Below are 21,680 nucleotides of genomic sequence, written 5' to 3' on the forward strand. Positions count from 1 at the left end.
GTTCCAGTCTTTCTTCCACCACCATAGCACCATAAAACATGAATGTCAGAGTAATGCCACTTTTAGTGTGGAGAGCTGACTGACAGATTCAACTGACCCAGCACCTGTTGAACTCCCGGACCAATGTCCTGAATCGTATAGTAAGAACACCCTGTCCTGCTTCCTGGCCACGGCACCCCACTCTCTGACCACCTGTCTCTGCAGATCGGTGCCTCGGCCACTCACCCATGGAAGGGAGAGCTTGCTGGCACCAGCTCCTCCCCCAGCACCCCTCTCCTGCCCACCAGGACCTTGCAGAGCCCCTCCCACAACAAAACCCCAGGTAAACATCACTCCAGTGTCGACCTGGATGATACGATTTGCTTCTCATTCTTGGTATTTGCCACATTTTTCTTTAATGAGTCTTTCTTGCTCAGAATCAGAGGAAAAAAATAAATGATATAGTTATTTTTCCTCTAATTCCAAAAGTAACATATGTTCACTATTAGGGGGGGAAAAAAAAACACTCCATTAATACAGAAATATGTAATAGAAACGGAGTTCCCCATGAATCCATCCCCTGAAGCAACTGTTATTTACATGTTTTGAATTCCTTCAAATTTTTTCTATGACCTTAACCACAATATATTTATATATTTTCATTTACTGTGTTGAGCATTCTCTAAGATAGGCTCTTTATTACAGAGATCAGCAGAACAATATCATAACAATGCTAATCTGGAAAATGACCACTTTAAACACTCATTATCAAAGAAATGGGATATATATAAATCACAACAGTAGTAAGAAATTAAGACCCAATCCCAAGTAAAATGCTCTAGAGGGGAGAGGAACTGAAGCTCTAGATGTGGAAGTCAGTGGGGACAGAACAAAGACAGGCGTTGGAACCCAGGGCCATGCAGCTAAGAACCGGCAGGTTCTCGAGCCGTCCAAGCCCCCATCGCCTTCCATGCTACTCCGGGACCTGCCCACTCCCACTGATCCCTTCCATCATCTGTGACTCTGACCCAGACAAGTGTATCCTGACCTCCCCTCTCCAACAGCAGAAACTCTGAAAGGGGGATACCATTCAATTGCTCCCTTAACCAAACAACCCTCTACATAGGCTAGGCAGGCTTACCTGAGTGGCTGCTCCAAAATATCTGTTCTTACCTTTCTAACATGCTGGGAACAGGCTTAACCCCTGTTATAGGATTTAGTTCAAAACATCTTCTCACACATAATTGCATTTTCTCGTGTATAATGGCATTTTCTCAACATCACTGAGAGATACGGAGAAATTGATTTTCTCACCCCATTCTACAGATGATAGCAACAAGGCACAGATACATTGCAAAGAGGTAAAGTTTCAGAGCAGCCAAAGACTTTGGGAAGAGAGAGGTGGAAAATGTTAGGGTTTTCTTGTAACCCCAGTATTCCTTCTGCCTGGCTGTTCTGCTGCCTGCTCTTCACTAGCCCCATGCCATTCACAACAATATTAAATTCTCTCCATTCACATCCATGGGGTCATGTCCTCTCCAGGAAATCCCCCTAACACCTGGTTACTTTGGTAGGCTTATTTACAAATTCACAGTGCACTACAGTAGACTTCAACATCAACGTGATTAACCAACCCAATGCTGATGAGTCTCCCTATGTCTTACTTCCTCGTCTCCAGTAGCCATCGCCCACATTCGTATCAGTTGACCATATTTGCAGCCACACCTCGAAACTCATCACTTGAAATCTCTCCACCTCTAATCTCAGATGCTTCCTCTCCCGTGCGTGACCACAGCCTCCTTTCCAGCCACCTCTCCTGTGTGTACAGAGCCTCTAAGAGTACACGTCATGACTCGTCAGCAGCTCCAGCTTCACCTTGTCCCTGCCCCCACCTAGACTGGTGCAAACGTGCACTCACTAGCACTTTAGTGTCTCTGGTCCCGAGCCTTGACAATGTCAAAATTTAGATACACCAATAATCCCCTAGCAGAAAAAATACGTATGTATCACATAATAATGCCAGTGGCTTTTCCCAAAGGAAATACTCTTGCATTACACAAAAATTAATTTAAAAAAAGGTCACAGATTGAGATGTAAAACATAAAACCAGAAACCTTTTAGAACAAAACACAGAAGAAAATCTTCAGTGCCCAGGGCTAGGCAATGAGTTCTTAGACTTGACATCAAAAGTACAAACCATGAAGCAACTAAGCTTGTGCACCATAAAAGGGAAAATTAATAAATTGGATCTCATCAAAATGTAACACTTATACATGTGAAGAAGATGAGAAGATAGGCTACTGACAAGAACACAGCTGCAAACTACATATCAAAGGACTCATATCTAAAATAAAGAACTCCCCAAACTCAGCAATCAGAATATAAATAATCCAATTAAAAGGGGGACAAAAGACATGAACAGACATTTCTCCATATATTCTGTATATCTCTGTATATTCTCTGAAGAGAATATACAGATGGCAAATAAGTACATGAAAAGATGTTTCACATCATTAGTCACTGGGGAAATGCAACTTCAAATCACATGGGGTATCACCACACACCTATCAGAATAGTTAAAACAAACAATAGAGACAACACCAAATGCTGGTGAGGATGCAGAGAACCTAGACCGCAGGGGAGTGTAAAATGGCACAGCTGCTCTGAAGAACAGTTGAGTAGTTTTTTAAAAAGAGAAAGAAAGCTGAAGATACAACTACCGTTTGACCCAGCAATGAATGCATTTATCCCACGGAAATGAAAACTACATCTACCCAGAAAACTGTATATAGGGCTCCTCTGGTAGCTTAGTGGTAAATAATCCACCTGGTAACACAGGAGATACAGGTTCGATCCCTGATTTGGGAAGATCCCACATGTCCTGGAACAACTAAGCCCGTGCATCACAACTGTAGAGCCCATGCTCTAGAGCCTGGGAACCACAACTCCCGAGCCACGTGCTACAGCTGCTGAAGCCCGCGCGCCCTGGAGCCCCTGCTGCACAAGAGAAGCCTCCACAATGAGAAGCCCGTGTGCCGCAACTAGAGAGTAGCCCTCACTTACCGCAGCTAGAGAAAAGCCCGCGCCGTCAACAGAGACCTAGCACAGCCAAGTATACATGTATAAACTTTTTAGAAAATGTGTGTATAAATGGTCATAGCAGCTCTATTTGTAATAGCCGAAAGCTAGATTTAACTCGATACCCTTGAACAGGTGAATGGTTAAACACACTGGTGCATACAAGCTAGAGAACTGCTCAGCAATCAAAGGAACAAACTACTGATACACAACCAACCTGGATGAATCTCCGGGGAATTACGATGAATGGGGAAAAGCCAACCCTAAAAGGTTACATACAGTATGACTGCACTAGATAACATGCTTGAAACAACAACATTTTAGAAATAAAGAATAACTCATGGTTGCCAGGAGTCAGGGATAAGGTCGGGGGAAGCAGAACAGGGATGGGTATGGTGACAAAGGGCAACCCTGGGGATCCTTGCGGTGCTGGAACTGTTCTGCATCGTCGTGGTGTGGATACACATACCACACAGGTGGTAACACTGTACACAACTTAACATAACACACATACACAAATGAGTACCAGTAGAGTTGGGAAAATCTGAGTAAGATCAGTAGTTTATATTGACATTAATATCCCGGTTTTGATATTACCGTTTTGCAAAATGTAACCACTGGGGGGAAAGTGTACAAAGTGTACAAAGAATCTTTGTACTATTTCTTACAATTGCATGTGAATCTACAATTATCTCAATAAAAATTTCAATTAAAAGAAGAAAGGAATGTTCTCCGACTTCTCTCAGGCCCTTCCTCCACTGCTCACAATTCTTTTACTCACCCCTGTCCCCCCATATCCAGTTCCCCTACAGTATCTCTACTAAGCTTGCTCTACTTTTCAGAAGCTCATAACCCACCTCAGCCCACATGGCCTTACTTCTCATCTGAAGACAGGAATCACTATGCCTTCCCTGCACCTTCTACCTGAACCTTCTCCTGCCATTATGCATGAGAGTAAAAGAAGCCCTTCTCCTTTTAAGGTCTCTTCCTGGTTCTATTCCATCAAATAATTCCTCAATTACATACTTTTCCCGCCCTACTAACCAAGGGCTTCCTTTGTGGCTCAGCTGGTAAAGAATCCACCTGCAATGAGGGAGACCTGGGTTCAATCCCTGGGTTGGGAAGATCCCCTGGAAAAGGGAAAGGCTACCCACTCCAGTATTCTGGCCTGGAGAATTCCATGGACTGGAGAATGTCCATGGGGTCACAAAGAGCTGGACACGACGGAGTGACTTTCACTTTCACTACTAACCAAATGGCCAAGTCTCTCTCTCCTGTTCTAAAATAAGCCCTCCTTTAATTTTCTATGCCTTCCTTTAACTTTAAGATACCATCTCAAGGCTCTTCCTGTACATGCAAACCTGGGCCATGGTAATCTTTCTTCTCTATACAGAGGGAGCATTAACTGAATTATACAGTTCATTTCCTATCCGCAAACTTTCCAAGGACTCTTTCAAAGTCAGTCTCGTTCTCTGCTCATTAGTTTCTTTTACCAGCTCTAGAAATGTGGCCCTCTCCTCTTGGCCCCAGGTAATAGTTTAGCCCAGTGACTCTCAAACCTGCCTGATCACCCAAATTACCCAGAGAGCTTTTAAAAACATAAGATTCTCAGACCACACTCAGAGATTCTGATTCAATGAGTTTGAGTCAGTTATGTCTCTCTTTTTTAAGCTTTTCGAGTGCTTCTGCTGATGATGATCAGGCTTAGGAACCACTGATGGGTCTCCCTTTTTCTTAAAAAGGCAACCTCTTTACTCTCCCACAAATACAGACACCCCATTTAAAATCCTTGCTGGTCTAACCACAATACACGGGGGCCTAAGCATATCGCCCATTCTCATCTCTTCTCTGCTGATGAGGCCCCAAACTACCCCTGCAACTCCAGGCTGCCTGAGCTCCAAGCAGGAATTTCCAAACCCCACAGATCATCCTCATGTGGACGGCCCCCCAAGTACACGTCCAGAACATGACAAAATCCAACTCCCCATTTCTCCACTCTACAAGCTGCATCTCTTGTTTTCATTCCCCATCCATTTAATAGTCCCACCATTCTCCCCATCGCCCAAGCAGAAAGAACCCTGGAATCATCTTCAACCCCTCCTTCTCTTTCACAAATCGCATCCTGTCAGCCAGTCCTATAGGTTCTACCCATGAAGCTTCTCCACCAGGACTGCAGTTTAAGCTCATCCTCTGCAACAGTAATCTAACTTGTCTTCACGCCTTCAAAGCTGGCTTTGTCAAACACAGGATGAGTCACAACCATCTCTCCTGAAAACACGCAGTGGCTTCCTCTGTCCCCCGGATGAGCACCAGACACGACGGCGTGGCACTCCAGGCCTCCACGACACACTGCCAGCCCACATTTCCAGGCTCAACTACCATCCCCCTCCAGGGCACATCCTCATTTCCAAGAGCACCAGAGTGGGTCCCTTCAGGACTCTGTGCCTTTATCATGCTGCTCCCTTATGCCTGAATTCCCTGAATGCCCTTCCCCTCTCTCTCTCTCCCCACAGTAGTAAATATAAACCTAGGCTTCAGAAATCCCCTAATGTTCTATTGCAACAACTCTGTAACTGTGCACAAGCCTGAATATTTTTTGAAGATGAGATCCACAACTTTCTGTAGATTCTCAGAAAAGGGTGGAGGGCGGGGGGCGGTGGCGGGGGGGGGCGGTCTGCCATCCAAAAGAAGTTTAAAAACAAAAAACATTTAAAAAATTTAAAAAAGCAAAAAACACTAAGTGGCCTTTTCCCACTGAAAGTTGGCTCACCTAAATCTGCCTCTCAGACTCTGATTCTTCCACTCTCTTGTATTTTTAAATATAGATATGTGCCTTCCCCATATAAATAATCACACTTTCTGCTGCCCTACCACTGAACTGTCGATATCTCTAGTACACAGTGTACTTCCTTCCATATCAGTACTGTGGTTCGCTGTCTTAACTGGCTTCTTGTTTTAAGCTGACATTCAAATGTCAACTCCACCACTTATCCACTGTGGCCTTGAGCACGTAACTTGATTTTGGTGGGCCTCAGCTTTCCTGGATGTAAAAAGGGTTCTCTGGTGGTTCAGGCAGTAAAGAATCTGCCCGCAATGAACAAGATCTGGGTTCAATCCCTGGGTTGGGAAGTTCCCCTGGAGGAGGGCGTGGCAACCCATTACAGTATTCTTGCCTGGAGAATGCCCATGAACAGAGGAACCTGGCAGCTACAGTCCATGGGGTCTCAAAGTCAGACACGACTGAGCAGCTAAGCACACAAGCACAGCGTAACCTACATCATCAGTTTGTTCTGAGGAATAAACAAGACAACACATTCTAAAGCAACGAGAAAGTGCCTGGTACACGGTAAGTGGTCACACAGGTCAGTTCTCTTAATTATCCTACATCTGTAGGCCCCATTCACAGTCAAAGCACAGTACGGGTCCACAGCACTCATTAACTGATTTACAAATCCATGTCTTCTGAATGCCAGGGCTCACCCGCTGCCACAGAAAGTTGTTGAAAAGCTTAACTTTCCAACTTGGTAATAATTTAAGATTCTCTGTCTCTTACTTTTTTTTCCTCCCTCATGACCAATTCTCAAGCCATCCTAAGTAGCTATTTTTTATCTGAATTGCACAAGAGCTCACACCTTGTGCACAAACCTTTGTAGGCTGGACCCCCGCTATGTTAAACTTTCCCAACACAAACACTGATGACGTTGGCTCTGCTATTCTCAGAGGAACGAAACTATTTCAAAATCCCCCATTACTCATCTGTTCTGAGGATCCCAGAATTAACCCTTGCTTTACCATGGTGCCAATGTGAGTAGAAATCCTTCCTACCACTTGAACTAACATCCGGCAGCACACAGAGCAAAAACCAAAGTTTCTTCCTTCTCAGGCTAGGAAGACCATGAGATATACAAACATCTTTCTCTCTCTTTTTTTCTGTTTTCTCCCTTCCTTTCCAGCCAGCTCCTCTTGCAGCTCAGAGGCTTACTTACTCATCTTTCTTTGTCTTAAGCAATAACCCCCACATGCATACACTCAACAAACATCACTGACATCTTCTCTGTCCAGCAAGACAGCCCCTGCCTTGTGGGGCTTCTAGCCTGTTCTAAGGGCACAATGCTTTGTGCTTTACATTTTTTGCCAATTTACTGGAAATAATATCCCACATCACAAGTCAGACACAAAGATGAAATCACAGATGCCACATGATGTTCAGATGAAGAACTGGGACGAACAAGTTCAGCTCAGGCCACAAGGCTCACTCTCCCAAAGCCTGGCGATCCTCTAGGGCCTGGAGTCTGCAGCCACTTCTGCATCAGGGCTTCTGGGGCCTCCACAGATGTGGACCACCTTCCGGTCCTCACAGAAACTATGGGAAAGTTCACTGTCTAACACAGCGATGCCCCTACATTCCCTTGACCAGTTCTGATCGGGAGGAGCCGGGGGTCCTCAGATGTCAGCCTCTTTGCCTGCACTGATTAACTGGTAATATTTGTGCCTGCCTGTGTGCACGCCTTCTCAGATCCCCTTGTCAGCTCTGCCCCACCTCATTGAACCTGCCCCTCTTCCCTTCTATCTTGTACTTCTATGAAGTAAGCAAAGAGGCAAGTCCAACTCTTATGCTCTCCTGGCTGGGAAGGCTCAGGTCAGCAACAGGGGAAGACCTATTAGAGAGGCCTAATCCAGAGATGCCTTCCTCTTCATCTTCTCTATGCCTCACAACTGAGCTCTTTAGGGCTGATCAGTAGGCCTGGCATCCCAGCAAGAAAGGGGCACCCCTGGAGCTATCTGGAGCAAGAACCCTAAAGATAACTGCTCACAAAAGGAGAAAGTCATTGTTCAGCAACTGCTCTGCCCAAGCTGCCTATGGGATCCCAGGGCACCAGAATCTTCCAGACATCTTTCTGGCTGCCACCAAGGCCAGCCTTGTGATCTAGGATCCTCCCTACTACGATATTTGAGAAGCTTTCTTCCTGCCAGCATTGGGCCAGGTGCCCTGGACACTGGTGGCCAAGAACAGGCTTCAAAAGGCTAAGTGGAAGGTGACCATCTTCAAAGGCCCTCAGACTTCCCAGAAAGCTCTGGCACGCAGTCCTGACCTCAGGTCAGTGTTTCCTGCAAATAAACTTAGGATGGCTCCATAAGGGCAGGGATCATGTCTGTCTGGCTTACTGCTCTATCCCTGAAAATGCCTAGTATGGGGGCTGGAATACAGGCAGCACTTAATACTGACTTGTTGGATTTATTTACAATGACCTCCAGCAAGGAAGGAAAGAGCCCATGTTTGGGAGTCAGATAGAGTCAGTTTTGAAAGAATCCAGCTATACCATTTATATTGGTCATGCACAAGCCACTTATCCCTTTTAGCTCCCTCATCTGCAAAGTGAGACTCACAAAATTGACCTCAAAATGTTGTGAGCATGAGATGGAAGTTGCAACTTACCCAGAGCCTAATGTCTAGAAGGGGTAGAGCCAGGCTTCATAACAATTCCAAAGGCCAAGATTTAAGGTGCTACACTTGCATGTCTCTGAGGCAAGCAGCCAGTGAATGTTTAGCTCTGGTCCCTAACTTGATTATGGGAGATACTTGACCACTCTGCCTGACTACAGTTTTCAGGTACAACAGAAAGCACATCTAGACAAATCCTCTGCTTCACTGTTTTGTTTCTGTCTTGTGTTAAAAACTGTGGGCTGCTCCTATGAAATTCAGTTTCAGACAGCTTTGCTGATCAAGAAAGTCTCTATCATCTTGTCCCCCTGCTATCTCCTCCACAACTATCTACGAGGATACACAGAGGAACATCTATGTAAAAATAAGAAAAAGAAAACACGGAGAAGAGAGGGAATGAGCTTGCAAGCTCTTGGGAACAGTCAAAGAAGTCTCACCCTCCTTCTAATAATCCCTAAGAACAACTGCCGACCCACAGGGTGCTGCAGGCAGAAATAATCTGTCCACATGGAGACGAACCACACAAAGGCTTGGCCTCTCCGCAGACCCAGGTAGCATAGGGAAAATTAAGCCATCTTTTCTAATGGCCCAAACCTCATCATAAAGAGAGCTTTCCAATTTTTCCCCTCTCTAAGACTGCATTTGCCCTATTGCCAACCACAGAGGAGATTTCATTACCAAATAAATCAGTGCTGCACTTGACCTTGCCTCTCCAAAGGCTCAGAATTAGTGACATCACAATACTCAACAGATGCTCAGAAAATATCGGAATAACCCCCTCAAGTCAAAAACACTTGGTATTTCACTAAAAGGCATTAAATTATTTTGATCTCACTCCATGGAATCCTAAATGCTTTCAATGTTTTCATTTTCAAAATGCTTAAGAGAAAAAGCATGCTCTTAGGACCTTCAGAAACCCAGGCTCCCAGTCTGGTTTGTGTCCTAATTCACATATGGTAAGATGGGGAACAGGCCTGAAGCCAAGGAACAGCAGCTCGGCCCCCACATCGCTCACATGACTCTATCCCCAAGTGGCTGGAGCGTCACTGTGGAGGCTCTCAAACCAATTTTCTCTCATCCTCAGTTACAGGTGGGTTACAGGCAGCTGCTCCCAGGCACCCAAGGCAGTTTCTCTTAAGGGGTCCAGTCGCTACCTCCCATAAACATGATAACCACGTTTCCCTTCCAAAGCATCAGGATAAGCCAAGCTCCTCCACACTGGTCAGCTGCCTGGACGAGGAGGCCACTGCAGGGCTACCACAGCAAATGTGTCTCTTGCACCCCTAATCAGGACACACAATCTTGCAGTTATAATCGTTAATGCTGCTCGCTCAAAATGATTGCCCAGTTTTAAATAATGGTTGATCACCAACACTGTCAGAAAATGTAACGTGGCTTTCAGGGAAAGAAGAACACACACATCAAGAACACGCACTCTCAGGAAGCACTCGGAATCTGATTACTCTCAGTATTAACAACATGCTCCACGACCAGCGCCATGTTTGTCAACGGATTGATCACTCTTACTGAGGGACAAGTCACAAATCCAGAATCATAAAACATCCAAGCCCCAAGGATCACAGATATCATCTACTTTACCCTCTTTCTGTACAAGGGAGAAAACTCACAGACCAAGGGCAGGATCATTCAAGTTCACTATGGGTAGATGACTCAAATCCAGAGCTTCTCACAGTTCTCTTGCCTAGCCTACTGTTTTTGACCCCAAACTAACATCAAGTGTCCTTTCACAAATTATTTTCATAGAAAAATGATTTTTATGATGGAGTTACAGGCAAATTGGTTCAATCTACCATGGCTGCTGCCTAAAAAGTAAAAGCAATGGAGGAAAAAAAACTGGAGTTGAAAAAAATAACATTTGCTTTGAACTGTGTTCCTATTCCTAGTCCAGAAACCTGGTTCCTAAAGGGATAGTGCCATTCCCAGTATTCCCAGTGAGAAATGAAAGGCAGGAGTACTTCTTCCCAACTGGCATGTCCAACACTAGGCCAGTTTTTTTAGATTAAAATAATTTCTGGGTAAACAAATGGGTGTTGTACAAGGTACAGTGGCCCGAAGTCACCTTCACTACTCCTAATAAAATCTGCTTCAAAGAAGGCTCACAGATTAAAGTGCTCTTCTCTGCCTTTAAAATGGGGAAGTTGCATTTTTAGGTATGAAAACGAGACCTTGAAAGCAAACAGCCAGACTGAGAAAGGGTAGCCCAGGAAAGATACAAGCACACAGAAAACCAGAGGCCCTGAAACTTTCTACCCACAGCAGCTGAGATGTTTCACCCTGAGTCCATTTCACCAAACATGAAGAAGCTTCTTTGGCTACAAAGGATCACATGAGAACATAAAACAAATTCGGAAGGTTTGGGTTCTCTCTCTCTCCTGTGTGTGTGTGTGTGTGTGTGTGACACAGACTGGCCAAGGAAGAGACACTCTAATGCTGCAGAAAGCAAAATTTTCCTTGTTTCCATTACATCATCCACATTGGAGAGGGGGAGGGCAGGGTGGGGGCACAGCTGGTGGCAGCTGCACCACCATCTGCTTTCTCCTTAGCAGTGTGTGCTAGCCTGGTCTGTAGCCTCCTACGGCTCCTGATAGAGGAGCTGCAGTATTAAAGGTACAACACCCTATTATGGAAAAGCTTTCAAATTGTTTAGAAATAAATCACTCCTGTGATAAGTTAACAACCTCCAGTAGGCTGCTGAGCCAGTTCTCTTTGAGTTTAGGTTATTCGTTTGCATCTCTTTAGACTCAGCCACAGTGCAAACTCTGTCAACTCAACGTGCCCAATTAGACAAGCAGAATGTATACGTAACCACCTGCCATCTGCTTCCCAAAAGGTAAACAGCCTAAAAGTACAAGCTGAAGGTGCAGGGAAGGTCCAAACCCAGCCTGTACACCCCACACTAGTGGATAGGTGCCTGCTGCCACCTTCAGCATCCCCAGCCATCTGGTCAACCGATTTCATCCTCTTGGGCACGCTTGGGAGTTTCTAATGCACTGTGAGGGGTCCCCATGTAGAAAGGGAGACTGGAGAGAGTAGCCTGGGGGTCAGTGCCTTTTCTGGCCATTCAACTGAAGATTGGTAACAAGGCAGTAAACTGGTAGTTCAAAGGTCTGATCAAGTCCCTGAGCAGTTTTATCTGGCCTATGTAGTTAAAAAGAAAAAAAAAATGCTGGGTTTTAAAAATGTAAACATCTAGCCTGCTAGATCTGGCAGCATGTGGCTCCACTGCTATGCAGCTCCAGTCAGTTATCTGGAGCTAAGTGGCAGCACTTCCTTTAGATGGGGCATGCATTCGGAAGAATTAGTCTCCGTGTCTGGTGTCTGCATGTGCCACTGCAACTACCTAAGTTCCTAAGGAGTCCTTGAGAGCTTTTGATATAAAAAAGGAAGCCCCAGGGAATGATTTCCCAATGGTCCTTTACTGACTCTCCTCTTCAGTTGAGATTCAGTCCCTTGAATGGCCAACTAGAATTCTACAAAGATCATTCAACCCCATACAAGGAATGTGTCTCACCTAGTAGAAGGCTAGTTATGATAATCTCTTAATCACAAAAGTGGGCTGCAGCATTTCCCAGGAGCATTTGAATCACTTACCATACATCTTGCCTTCGTCTGATAAGATGATTTTCCTCCTCCCGCATGGTGGATAGATAGCCAAGGCTTCCTGAAAGCTCTGCTCAATGTCGGGGCTCCAGACCCCTTCTGCATCATTGTCAATAGGCTTATCTGCAGAGTCACTCATCCTTTCCATGTTTTCGGCAGGGCTCTCACTGCCGCTCCAGCTGCTGGGCTCAATTTTGGCGGTTGGATTTTCCAAGCCGAAGCCTGGAGCCTTTTCAAGAAAATAAACCTAAGAGAGAAACCAAAAGATAGTATGATAAGGACACGGTAGCCATCAATACACTGCTCCTGCTGGTTCTACTGCACTCTCTCCATTCGCCAGCTTTGCTTGGCGAATAACTACTAACAGAGAAGATGGAATTCTGAGATTTAAGTGGCTTTTGTTCTTTATGTATCATGTTAGGCACTCATACAGAAATGCAACAGCAGGCAGAAGCTGGATAATCTTCACAGATGACAGGAAATTTTCATCTGAGAATAGTACTCTCTGAATTGCAAGTTCACAATGAATCATGCAAAACCATTTGCTAAGTACCTACTATCTACTAGAAGCACTTTGCTCGATAATAATCAAATCTTCAGAACAAGTTGTTTAAAAGAAAATAGTGTAAAACAAAAGATGTCTGCCTCACTGTGGCAATTGGTATGATAACTCTGAAATGTCACACCATCCCAGAATTTGTCACTGGGATCACCAAGATGCAAGATGGCAGCAGAATGGTGGGCAGAAGGAGGGAGATTAACACGAATACTCATTCTACAGATAGCAATGCCAGCAGACCTGGACCTGCTATCCTACAGCATTTATCCACAGGGTTTTCTTTTACCCTGTACAGTCAGGTCACTTTACCACCTTCGACTTCTGAAACCTTCTGAAGCAGGAACCAAGTTGTCCCCGGTTCTTGCCCTCCCTTAAACGACTACCACAAGAGGCCAGTACATTTGCAAAAACATTTTATACCCACATGGACTACTTCATCTGGGAGCCTCCTTGGAATTCCTGATCACATGAAAACTGTGGGGGAGACTTCCATTTATGTGTCTGCACCACTGATGGTTACAGAACCAAAAGAAATCTTTCACAAAGATTTATTCCCCTTAAATTATGCATGTAACCTATGGCCATAAAGGGATAAGCTTTCCAAACAAATGTCAAACTGGCACCAATACCAATGTGAAAATGATCTAATTCAGTACCCCCTGCTGTCTGCACACTAAAATATCAATATTCCTTTGTTGAAAAGGCATCAGATCATGCATTCAAAACAAATAAGAGGGATAAGAATTGCTCTGGGGGATTGATGGGAAGAAGGGAGGTGCAGGGCTTGAGGAGGGTGAGAGAGCTCAGCGGATGCAACCACCACTCCATCCGCTTCTGCCACCTCAAGTTCATGCAACGTTACAACAGAGGCAGCCAGAAGGGAAGCAGATGCGAGCGGCCCCACTAGGTACCAGGCTCTGCTCTGTATCCCAGGTCAGTCACCTCTGAGAGCAAGCACCCTGCCTCCTCTCCTTCGCTCTCCCAGCTGAATCCCTTTCCCCTGCCATCCCCCACTGTGGATATCAACAGATCCCAGGTGCAGACACTCCGAGGCACAGGAACATTAAACCATAAATGGTGTGACCAGTGTGTGCGTTTGGCTCCGTACCCTGACGGCTTTTTAGATTTGGCAGCACCTGGATGAAAGAAACCCTCAGGTTGTCTGCCTTTAAACGCTGCCACTGATCCGTCTTTCAAAGAACTTGTCAGCAAAATATTTACTACTTCTTACCAACACATGTACATTGACACAGGACTTTAAAAACTGCCAAATGTTAAAGGTATAAATTATGCCACAAGAAAGGGTTTGTGACTGACCCCTAGACGAACTCTACAAGGCCTGCTGTGTGGGCCTTTTGAATTCTCAAATTATTACACTTTTTTCCTGGTTTGGGTCTAAGAATCTTACAAAATTCCAATGGAGAACTCTAGGATAGTCTGTTCTAGCTCCAAAGAAGTATTATTAGAGAAATTATAAGAATATGTGTGAACTCTTTGAGCAGTGGCTAGTTGCCAGCATTTTCCTTCTCCACCTTAGCCCCTAATTCAACAAAACAAACAAAACCAGACATTTACAAAAGCACAGGCCAGTTCTTCAGCTCCAGGCAGCTTGAAGAAGTATGAATTCTCTCCAGGGAGCCATATTTTAAGATTAAACTGTGGACATGTCCGGCACTCTACTATAGTAGAAGGGTGGAATCCAGGGGACCAGGGGAACGTTATTTGACTTTAAAAAGATCATTACTATATAACTGAAATCCTCAGAGGCTCCAGACCAAAACACAGTACTCCTAATCCAACAGTTGAAGTCCCCTCTGACACATCTCATCAACTGGTTGTTGGATTTACGCTTGAACACAGTTGACGACAAGGAACCTACTGCCTTCCCAATACCAGCTCCTTTGAACTAACATATTGAAATTCTTTCATCTACTAGGACAAAATCCATCTCCTGGTTAAGTTTTACCCATTAATCCTTGAGGTCTATCCATGCAGTGGGAAGCAAATCTACCCTGAGACATCCACTTGGGTATGACAAGAGCAGCCCTCAGTCTGCTGACTGGGTTCCAGACTAGATACAATTTACATTACCCCTCTTGCCCAGCCCAGTGTGTACACAATCTTCAGTAAATGACACTCGGAGAAAGACTATGATCCATAAAACTAAGCCCCAATCCTCCATGTGCTGTTTCTAAATTCTGACTCTTGATCAATTGGTTTAGGAGCTAACACCAGGAATTTATATTTATTCTACTAAATTCCATTATTTTTAGCCTTAGTCAGTGACTCAAAACTGGAAAGATCTTTCTGAATCATAATCGCCAAGCTTAATGTCCTCAAACACCAAACAACTTCTGAAGGTGTTACATACAGGCAGGGTGTTGGACCTGTTTTGTGGAAGTCCTAAAGAAGGTTATAGCTCACTTGACATAAGGAAAAATGTCCTGTTAGTTCAACAAGTGGTAGACAGCCTTATAAGAAAGATAGCAGAGTTGCAGATACCCCTAAAGCTAAGGGTCGCAGCTCCTTTGTTGTGTGGGGAGTGCAATATTAACTAGCATCAATTAATCCATCCACTCAGGAAGCACAGGGGCTATTCTAAATGCTCCCGTGTTTTTATTCACTTACTTCAGGGAAGAATTCTACGTCCAGGCTCTCTCATTTGGTCAACTAGAGCTCAGCAGGATGGAATTACCAACTCTGGACAAGGGCCAAGACACAGCCCCAGAAGCTACCAGATACATAATCCACAGACTTTTACAGACCCCTGGTTTTACAACCCAACTGTAAGATGAGGCCCTGTATGGGCAGAGAGTTTCCGATCACCAGACTGGCCAAGAAACGCTCCCCGTACTAGCTACCAAATTCCATCCCTCAGTTCCCTTCTAGCCCAGGCTCAAAATCCACCTCATCCTAGAAACCATCCTTGTATCCAGTGGCTCTGAGAGAATCAGCCTCACATTAAGAGTACCCCAAAAATGTGTGGAATTAGTTAACTACCACCCAATCTACCTGGCTTCTGAACGTACAGTAACAAGTACCTGCTTATTATCAACAATAAGATCTAATCAGGTGAATGACAAATAGAATACCTGTGTCTGCAGAGCTGATGTCCTCTGCTCCTCATACATCCATTTAGCAAGGGAGTCAACTCTCATTCACTTCAGTAAATGAAGAAGAACACAGTATTGCGGGGTGGGATGGGTGGGTACGTTATTAAGATTCAAAGAGATCTGGGTACCAAACCTAGCTCACCTATTGGCCATGTAGCCCAGACTAAACAGGTTAATCTCTAGAAGCTCAGGTTTTAATTTATAAAATGAAAATAACAAATGCAATCCCAATGCAGAAAATCATTGAGATCATGAGACCCTACTCCATGGAGCCACCATATTTGGTGAGATAACGAGTGAAGGTGCTCTACCGTCTGAACAACCATGAACAGAAGATGTTTTCAAGTCTATCATCTCTAGACAGTGGTATGGACCTTGTGATCCTCGAACACCAACTGATAATGGGATGGTAAATAAATGAAAGGTCTCGTTGGGAAATAAATTTGAAAGATCCTCTTCTTAAGGTCTTCAGTTGCCTGAACAGAAAATTTAAATAGGTAACAAACACCTGTACTTCTAACACACACACTTCAATAGTTTTCATATTTATTTCTGGGAGGTTTGGTTTAGGGGGATAATCTTAAACCTTAATGAATGTCTAAAAAGAGACAGAGAAGGGAACTCTTCTTTACTGAAAATATAGTGTGTATCACATAGCCTCCATATGCCTCAGTCTCCATCATTAATGCTTTTCTAAAAGCTCCATTTTTTCCTGAAATTCTTCCCAGCCACACTAGAATAAGCTCCAAAGAGAAATGTTACCAGACGCTGCTCACCACCCCAATAGCAACACTCTCTAAATGAATCACTCTTTCATGATTACCCACTGACTCTTCAAGACAGGTAACATGAGCACACTGGAATGACATTATATATATTCAACCCACGTATATTTAACCAATGGGCTTTCCTCAATGACTTCCCTAGTAGAGAATTCACCTGCAATGCTGGAGATATTGGATGGAGACTTGGGTTCAATCTCTGGATCAGAAAGATCTTCTTGGGGGAGGAAATGGCAACCCACTCCAGTATTCTTGCCTGAAGAATCCCATGGCCAGAGGAGTCTGGCAGGCTACAGTCCACAGGGTTGCAAAGAGTGGAACACAACTGAAGCGACTTAGCATGCAGCACATTCAACCAATACATATTTTAATATAAAAATCTAGGGGAAGAAGGAGGTTAGTTAATCAAATGCAGGTGCTTCTGACACCAACTGTATTCAAGGGACGAATGCACAAGGGGCATGACACAGGAACTGCTGCTCCTTTCATGTTAATTCCTGCGAGTCTCTCATAATGTAAGCATCTCACTTATGGGTGATTTAAGAGCTCTTAAATAAAAGGATAAGTTATAACTAACCTTCATGATTAAGAAATGGCACTGAACATAAGGATTTAAAAAAAAAATAGTCCATATAGCTTATTTTAGTCAATGTATTCATACTCTATGAGGCACCAAGAAAAGAAGTGGACTGGAAGTTGGGACTCTGCCTCCATCTGAGTAACCCAGGACCACACAGTACCTGCCATGTGCCTCAGTTTCCAGCACTAACACTGAAGGATACCAACTTCATCATTCATCATCTGTGTTTCCATAGACTACTTATAACAGAATTTAGTTTAAGTTGGCTTGTTATCACTTCTCCCATCTGCACCCCAGTGTCTGTGAGGGCAGGGATTACTACAATCACCACAGTATCCCCTGTGCTAGCACAGTACCTGGCATAATAAATATGCAGAGAAATAAAGGATGAACCAACAAACAAATGATGGGAACAGTCTTTGGGTAACAATGTCAATGAATTTATCACCCAAGCTTTCCATGAGAAGGGGCACAGTTTCATCTCCTTTCCCATTCCTCACCCTGACTCTGGCTAAGGTTCTAATGACTGGTTAAGAATCCAAAGGAAATCAGCAAATCAGGAAGATGTAAGAGGACAGAGTAATGCCAAGCACTGCCTGGATAACCAAGAATTGGCTGGCTGATTCAATTTCTTATTTACTAATCATGATTGCAAACAACCAAGAGCCTTCTGTGTCAAAGGGATAGATATGGTCTGGGTCTTCTGGGAGGTAAGCTTCTTCTACAACAAATAAACCTTATTTGGAGTGGAATAGTAGTTTCTGAGATGCAATATTTGACCTTATCTCCTTCCCCTTTCATTTGATCACTGGAAGAGATGAGAACCAGAACCTGACAGATAAGTCGTGAGGATCTGAAAACAGGAAGCCAAGTGGTGGACAAAAAGAAATCCAAAGAGGTAAAAAATGGGAGCAAAGCAAGTTTAACTGCATAGGTGAATGAAAAAGGCAATATATAGGGAGTGGTACTGAGAAGAAAGGGGAAAAAAAAGACACTAAATGCTCAGGAGAATGTGGAAGGAGGCACAATTGGGAGCCATTTTAGGATTTAAAAAAAAGAAAATCAAGTAGTTGGAAGGACATCTGTAGTAGACAATGCAACCAAGTATTTGATGGCAGATCACTGTGATCTTAGTGACTGGCCAACTTTTCCTTAAAAGAGAAAAGCTGCCCTTCAATAACAAAGCTAGGAAAAAAGTGCTTCTAAATAAGTTGACCAGAGTCATGTATACTCAGCAGTGATTGCTCCAGACAGAATGCGCGTTCCATAGGAACATAAGACGCAAACTCCACCCTCACTAGACAGGGAGCTGGAGGCTGGATTCCAATGGGAGAGAACGTAGGCAGTGCTGAATTCTCAGCTCTGTCCACAACTGACACCATCAAGCACAGTCTAATTAATTCCTAATGAATAGTTATGATACTGACTCACTTCCCTGGGTACTTGGGAGGAATGTCAGGCACTAATGATGGTTAATCGCGTTTGCATATGTAAATGGAACACGCTTTTCTTTTCTTACCATTTCAGACACTAGCCAAACTTGCCCACATGTGGCCTGCAAAATACAAGTGAAGAGCAGCAGCCTGGATTTTGAAGGCAGCCTCCAGAGAGATGGAACATCTGCCGTGTAGTCAATAGCAGCCAGTGAGCCTTAGTGTCATATACTCCAATTGCCAATAGTTCCTCTAATTTCAGCAGGAAGAAGCACGTAATTACTCCCTCTTATTTTCGAAAATCACTTCTATATTAACAGGATCCATCAACAAGCCAATACCTCTTCACCGAGACCCCGGTACTGAGCACCCCATCAAAGGACCTAGCATTACCCTCCTGAGATTCCTTGATTAATTCTCTGCTCCATCAGCCCCAAGAACCTACCCAGGTGACAACTCGAGAAAGTCTCTGATTGATTTCACGCTATGTAGTTCTGTATTACCAGCCTTTAAAGGAATCGCCCTGCCCATCCGCTTCAGGAATCTGTTAGCCATTGAGGATAGAGATTCCTATTCTGTTCCTTTCCCCTTCACCACCACTGCTCTCCTTCATCAGTAGGCTTCTTCAAAAAGACAGGCAAGTGCACTCAGTCTATGGCATCTGAGCATTCCAAGTGAAGACTTGCTATCAAGACAGTACACTTGTAAGGGGAGCATGAGCTGGATGACAAGACCTGTAGCCTGAGTCATGGATCCCTGGAAGGTGGGCTCTTTAACCTTGGCAAACACATAGCAAAGTCAAAAACAGAAGCTCCTTGAATGGTCTAAGAAGAGAAAAAGGAAAACTGCCACAACCGTTGGCAGTAAGTAGCATTTCAAAAGGAAGATGCCTAAGCCCTTTCCTAAGAGTGATAATAGTCAAAGAAAACCCCCAAACTAACTCCTTCATTCCAGCAGGCCTGCAGAGTGAACATACATTTAAAATAGACTCATCAATTCTGATGCTTACTAAAAACAAAGAAAACTACTACTAGGAAAATAATACTCCTAAGTCACTAAGTTACAGATAATGTTAATTTCTTAGTTGGTAAGCTGCGCCTTCAGACTATCACAATGCCTTAGCATCTTAAATGACAATGAGTACAAATTATAAGTCACAAGTATACAGTTCATATTTTAAGAACTACCAACTCATCACATAAATAAATACACGACATTTGGTCAGACCCTAAGAAGTATTTCAAAAGGTCCATCTCAGCCCCATGCCGGAGGGAATGCCTACAAATGGGTCTCATGCCATCAAGGTGCTGGTCCTTGGGTGGCAAGTCTATAGGTCATGCCTGGGGAGTCATATTTCTTACAAAAGCTGGTGGAGACTCACTTAGTGTTACCAGCTCACTGCCAGCCAACGTAGTGGTATGTTGGCTCTGAACTGACCCGAGGCCCAGCAGCTGACCTGACCAGATGCAGCTCCTTTGGCTGCTGAGAAATCCTAGTTCAGCTGCATCAGAAGCGGCCCTCCCCACCCCACAAAGAGAAACCGTCCTGGGCTGCCTTCTCCAGTTTCTATGACTTGGGAGTGCTTCTCCCATTGTGGCCATGCCACCATCTACCCTGGATTATTCTACAGCATGCTAGGGAAAAGTAGGAACAGATAAATCCACAGGTCACTTATGGTTGGGTCATAAGTCAATCAACAATGAAAACTGGAACAAGATGGCATTTGAAAGTACTGAACTGTGAGGTCCAAGCTCTGCTCTGGGTCTCTGACTAGGTACACCGGCATTCAAATGCTCTCTAAAGATCCAAGGGATGCATGTGAATATCAACAGCACCACATCAGAGAATCCAAAAGCTAGACTCCAATATGCCCAGAAGGAAAAAACTGCTCTTTCCTGCCAGCTTAGAGTAGGATTAGTCGCTCAGTCGTGTCCAACTCTTTGCAACCCCATGGACTGTAGGCCTCCAGGTTCCTTTGTCCACAGCGTTTCCCAGGCAAGAATACTGGAGTGGGTAGCCATTCACTTCTTCAGGGGAATCTTCCCAACCCAGGGATCAAACCCAGATCTCCTGCATTGCAGGCAGATTCTTTACCTTCTGAGCCATCACGGAAGCCCCAACTTAGGGTAACCAAGACCCTAATGCATGATGACAAATTTTGTTCGTTTCCATCCTCTCAACCATCACAAATCAGAATTTTACTTTTTTGTATGAGTGATAGTCTGGCCCATCTTGCTTTAAATACTCACTTCTAATACATCTGATCAGACTGATCTCATATCATTCATGAGTACTTCTGAGTCCCAACGCTTGATCATAAAATACCTTGGGAGCAGAAATAGAGCTTATGTGACCTTTAGGACCAAGGGTAGTGGTATGTGGAAGCAGGACCCTGGATACATGAGGGACAAGACAGAACAACAGGTAGAACTAACCATTTCTGTTACTATTCCATTTCATCCGTAGTGATTCCACAGTTAGTGGAGTTAGAAAAGTGTATCCCAAAAGCTCCAGATAAACTTTAACTGAATTATGCTTTTATGTGACGCCATCAGCATACTCAGAAATATTGCATGAATTAGTCACTGGATGTTCTCCAAGGAGTATGTCCTTCATCACATCACACAGAATGCTCTTTACAAAGGTCCCAAAGGAAAGTTCAGTAACCAACAAAACACCATGTGCTTTTCACCTCCTGTTCACCCAACTAGGCGTCCTCGCTGGCTGCCAAAGAAAGAGCACTGAGCCCCATTGGCAGGTTTCTCCGAGAAAGCCCAGAGGTCATGTGGTCAGCAGTTCTGGTTTCATTCCCAAGCCCACATTAGGTCCCTACCTCAGTTCTCTTCTTTTTCTTCCTTCTTTTCCGTACTTTTTATGTATGCTATTTTACTTGCAAGCTGCCTTAGATCAATCCTGAAACAAGACAGGATAGCATATCGAAGGGGAAATTATTTCCGTTTTTTTGTATTATCTGTTTCAATTCAATGTGATTAAAGATTTACTGAAACCCCCTACCCCACACCTCCCCAACTAATGTGCCAGGCACTAGAGAGATAAAATAAGCATGCTCCCCTCCTGCCCTCATGGCACAC

General features: G+C 44.2%; 1 protein-coding gene across 13 annotated transcripts in view; it reads right to left on the bottom strand.

Moving 5' to 3' along the window:
* Positions 1-21,680, bottom strand: part of TEAD1 (TEA domain transcription factor 1) — a 274,193-nt gene that overhangs the window by 174,225 nt on the left and 78,288 nt on the right. For 11 of the 13 annotated variants that reach the window (XM_070803661.1, XM_070803659.1, XM_070803656.1 and 8 more), the window contains one exon: positions 12,113-12,368. In XM_070803661.1, the coding sequence (XP_070659762.1) occupies positions 12,113-12,269 (157 nt within the window). In that variant the 5' untranslated portion in view covers positions 12,270-12,368. Of the gene's footprint in view, positions 1-12,112; positions 12,369-21,421; positions 21,502-21,680 lie in introns of all 13 variants that reach the window. The other 2 variants (XM_070803660.1, XM_070803658.1) reach the window with 1 other exon arrangement.

The sequence above is a fragment of the Bos indicus genome, chromosome 15 (assembly GCF_029378745.1).
Source record: "Bos indicus isolate NIAB-ARS_2022 breed Sahiwal x Tharparkar chromosome 15, NIAB-ARS_B.indTharparkar_mat_pri_1.0, whole genome shotgun sequence".
NCBI lineage: Eukaryota > Metazoa > Chordata > Mammalia > Artiodactyla > Bovidae > Bos > Bos indicus.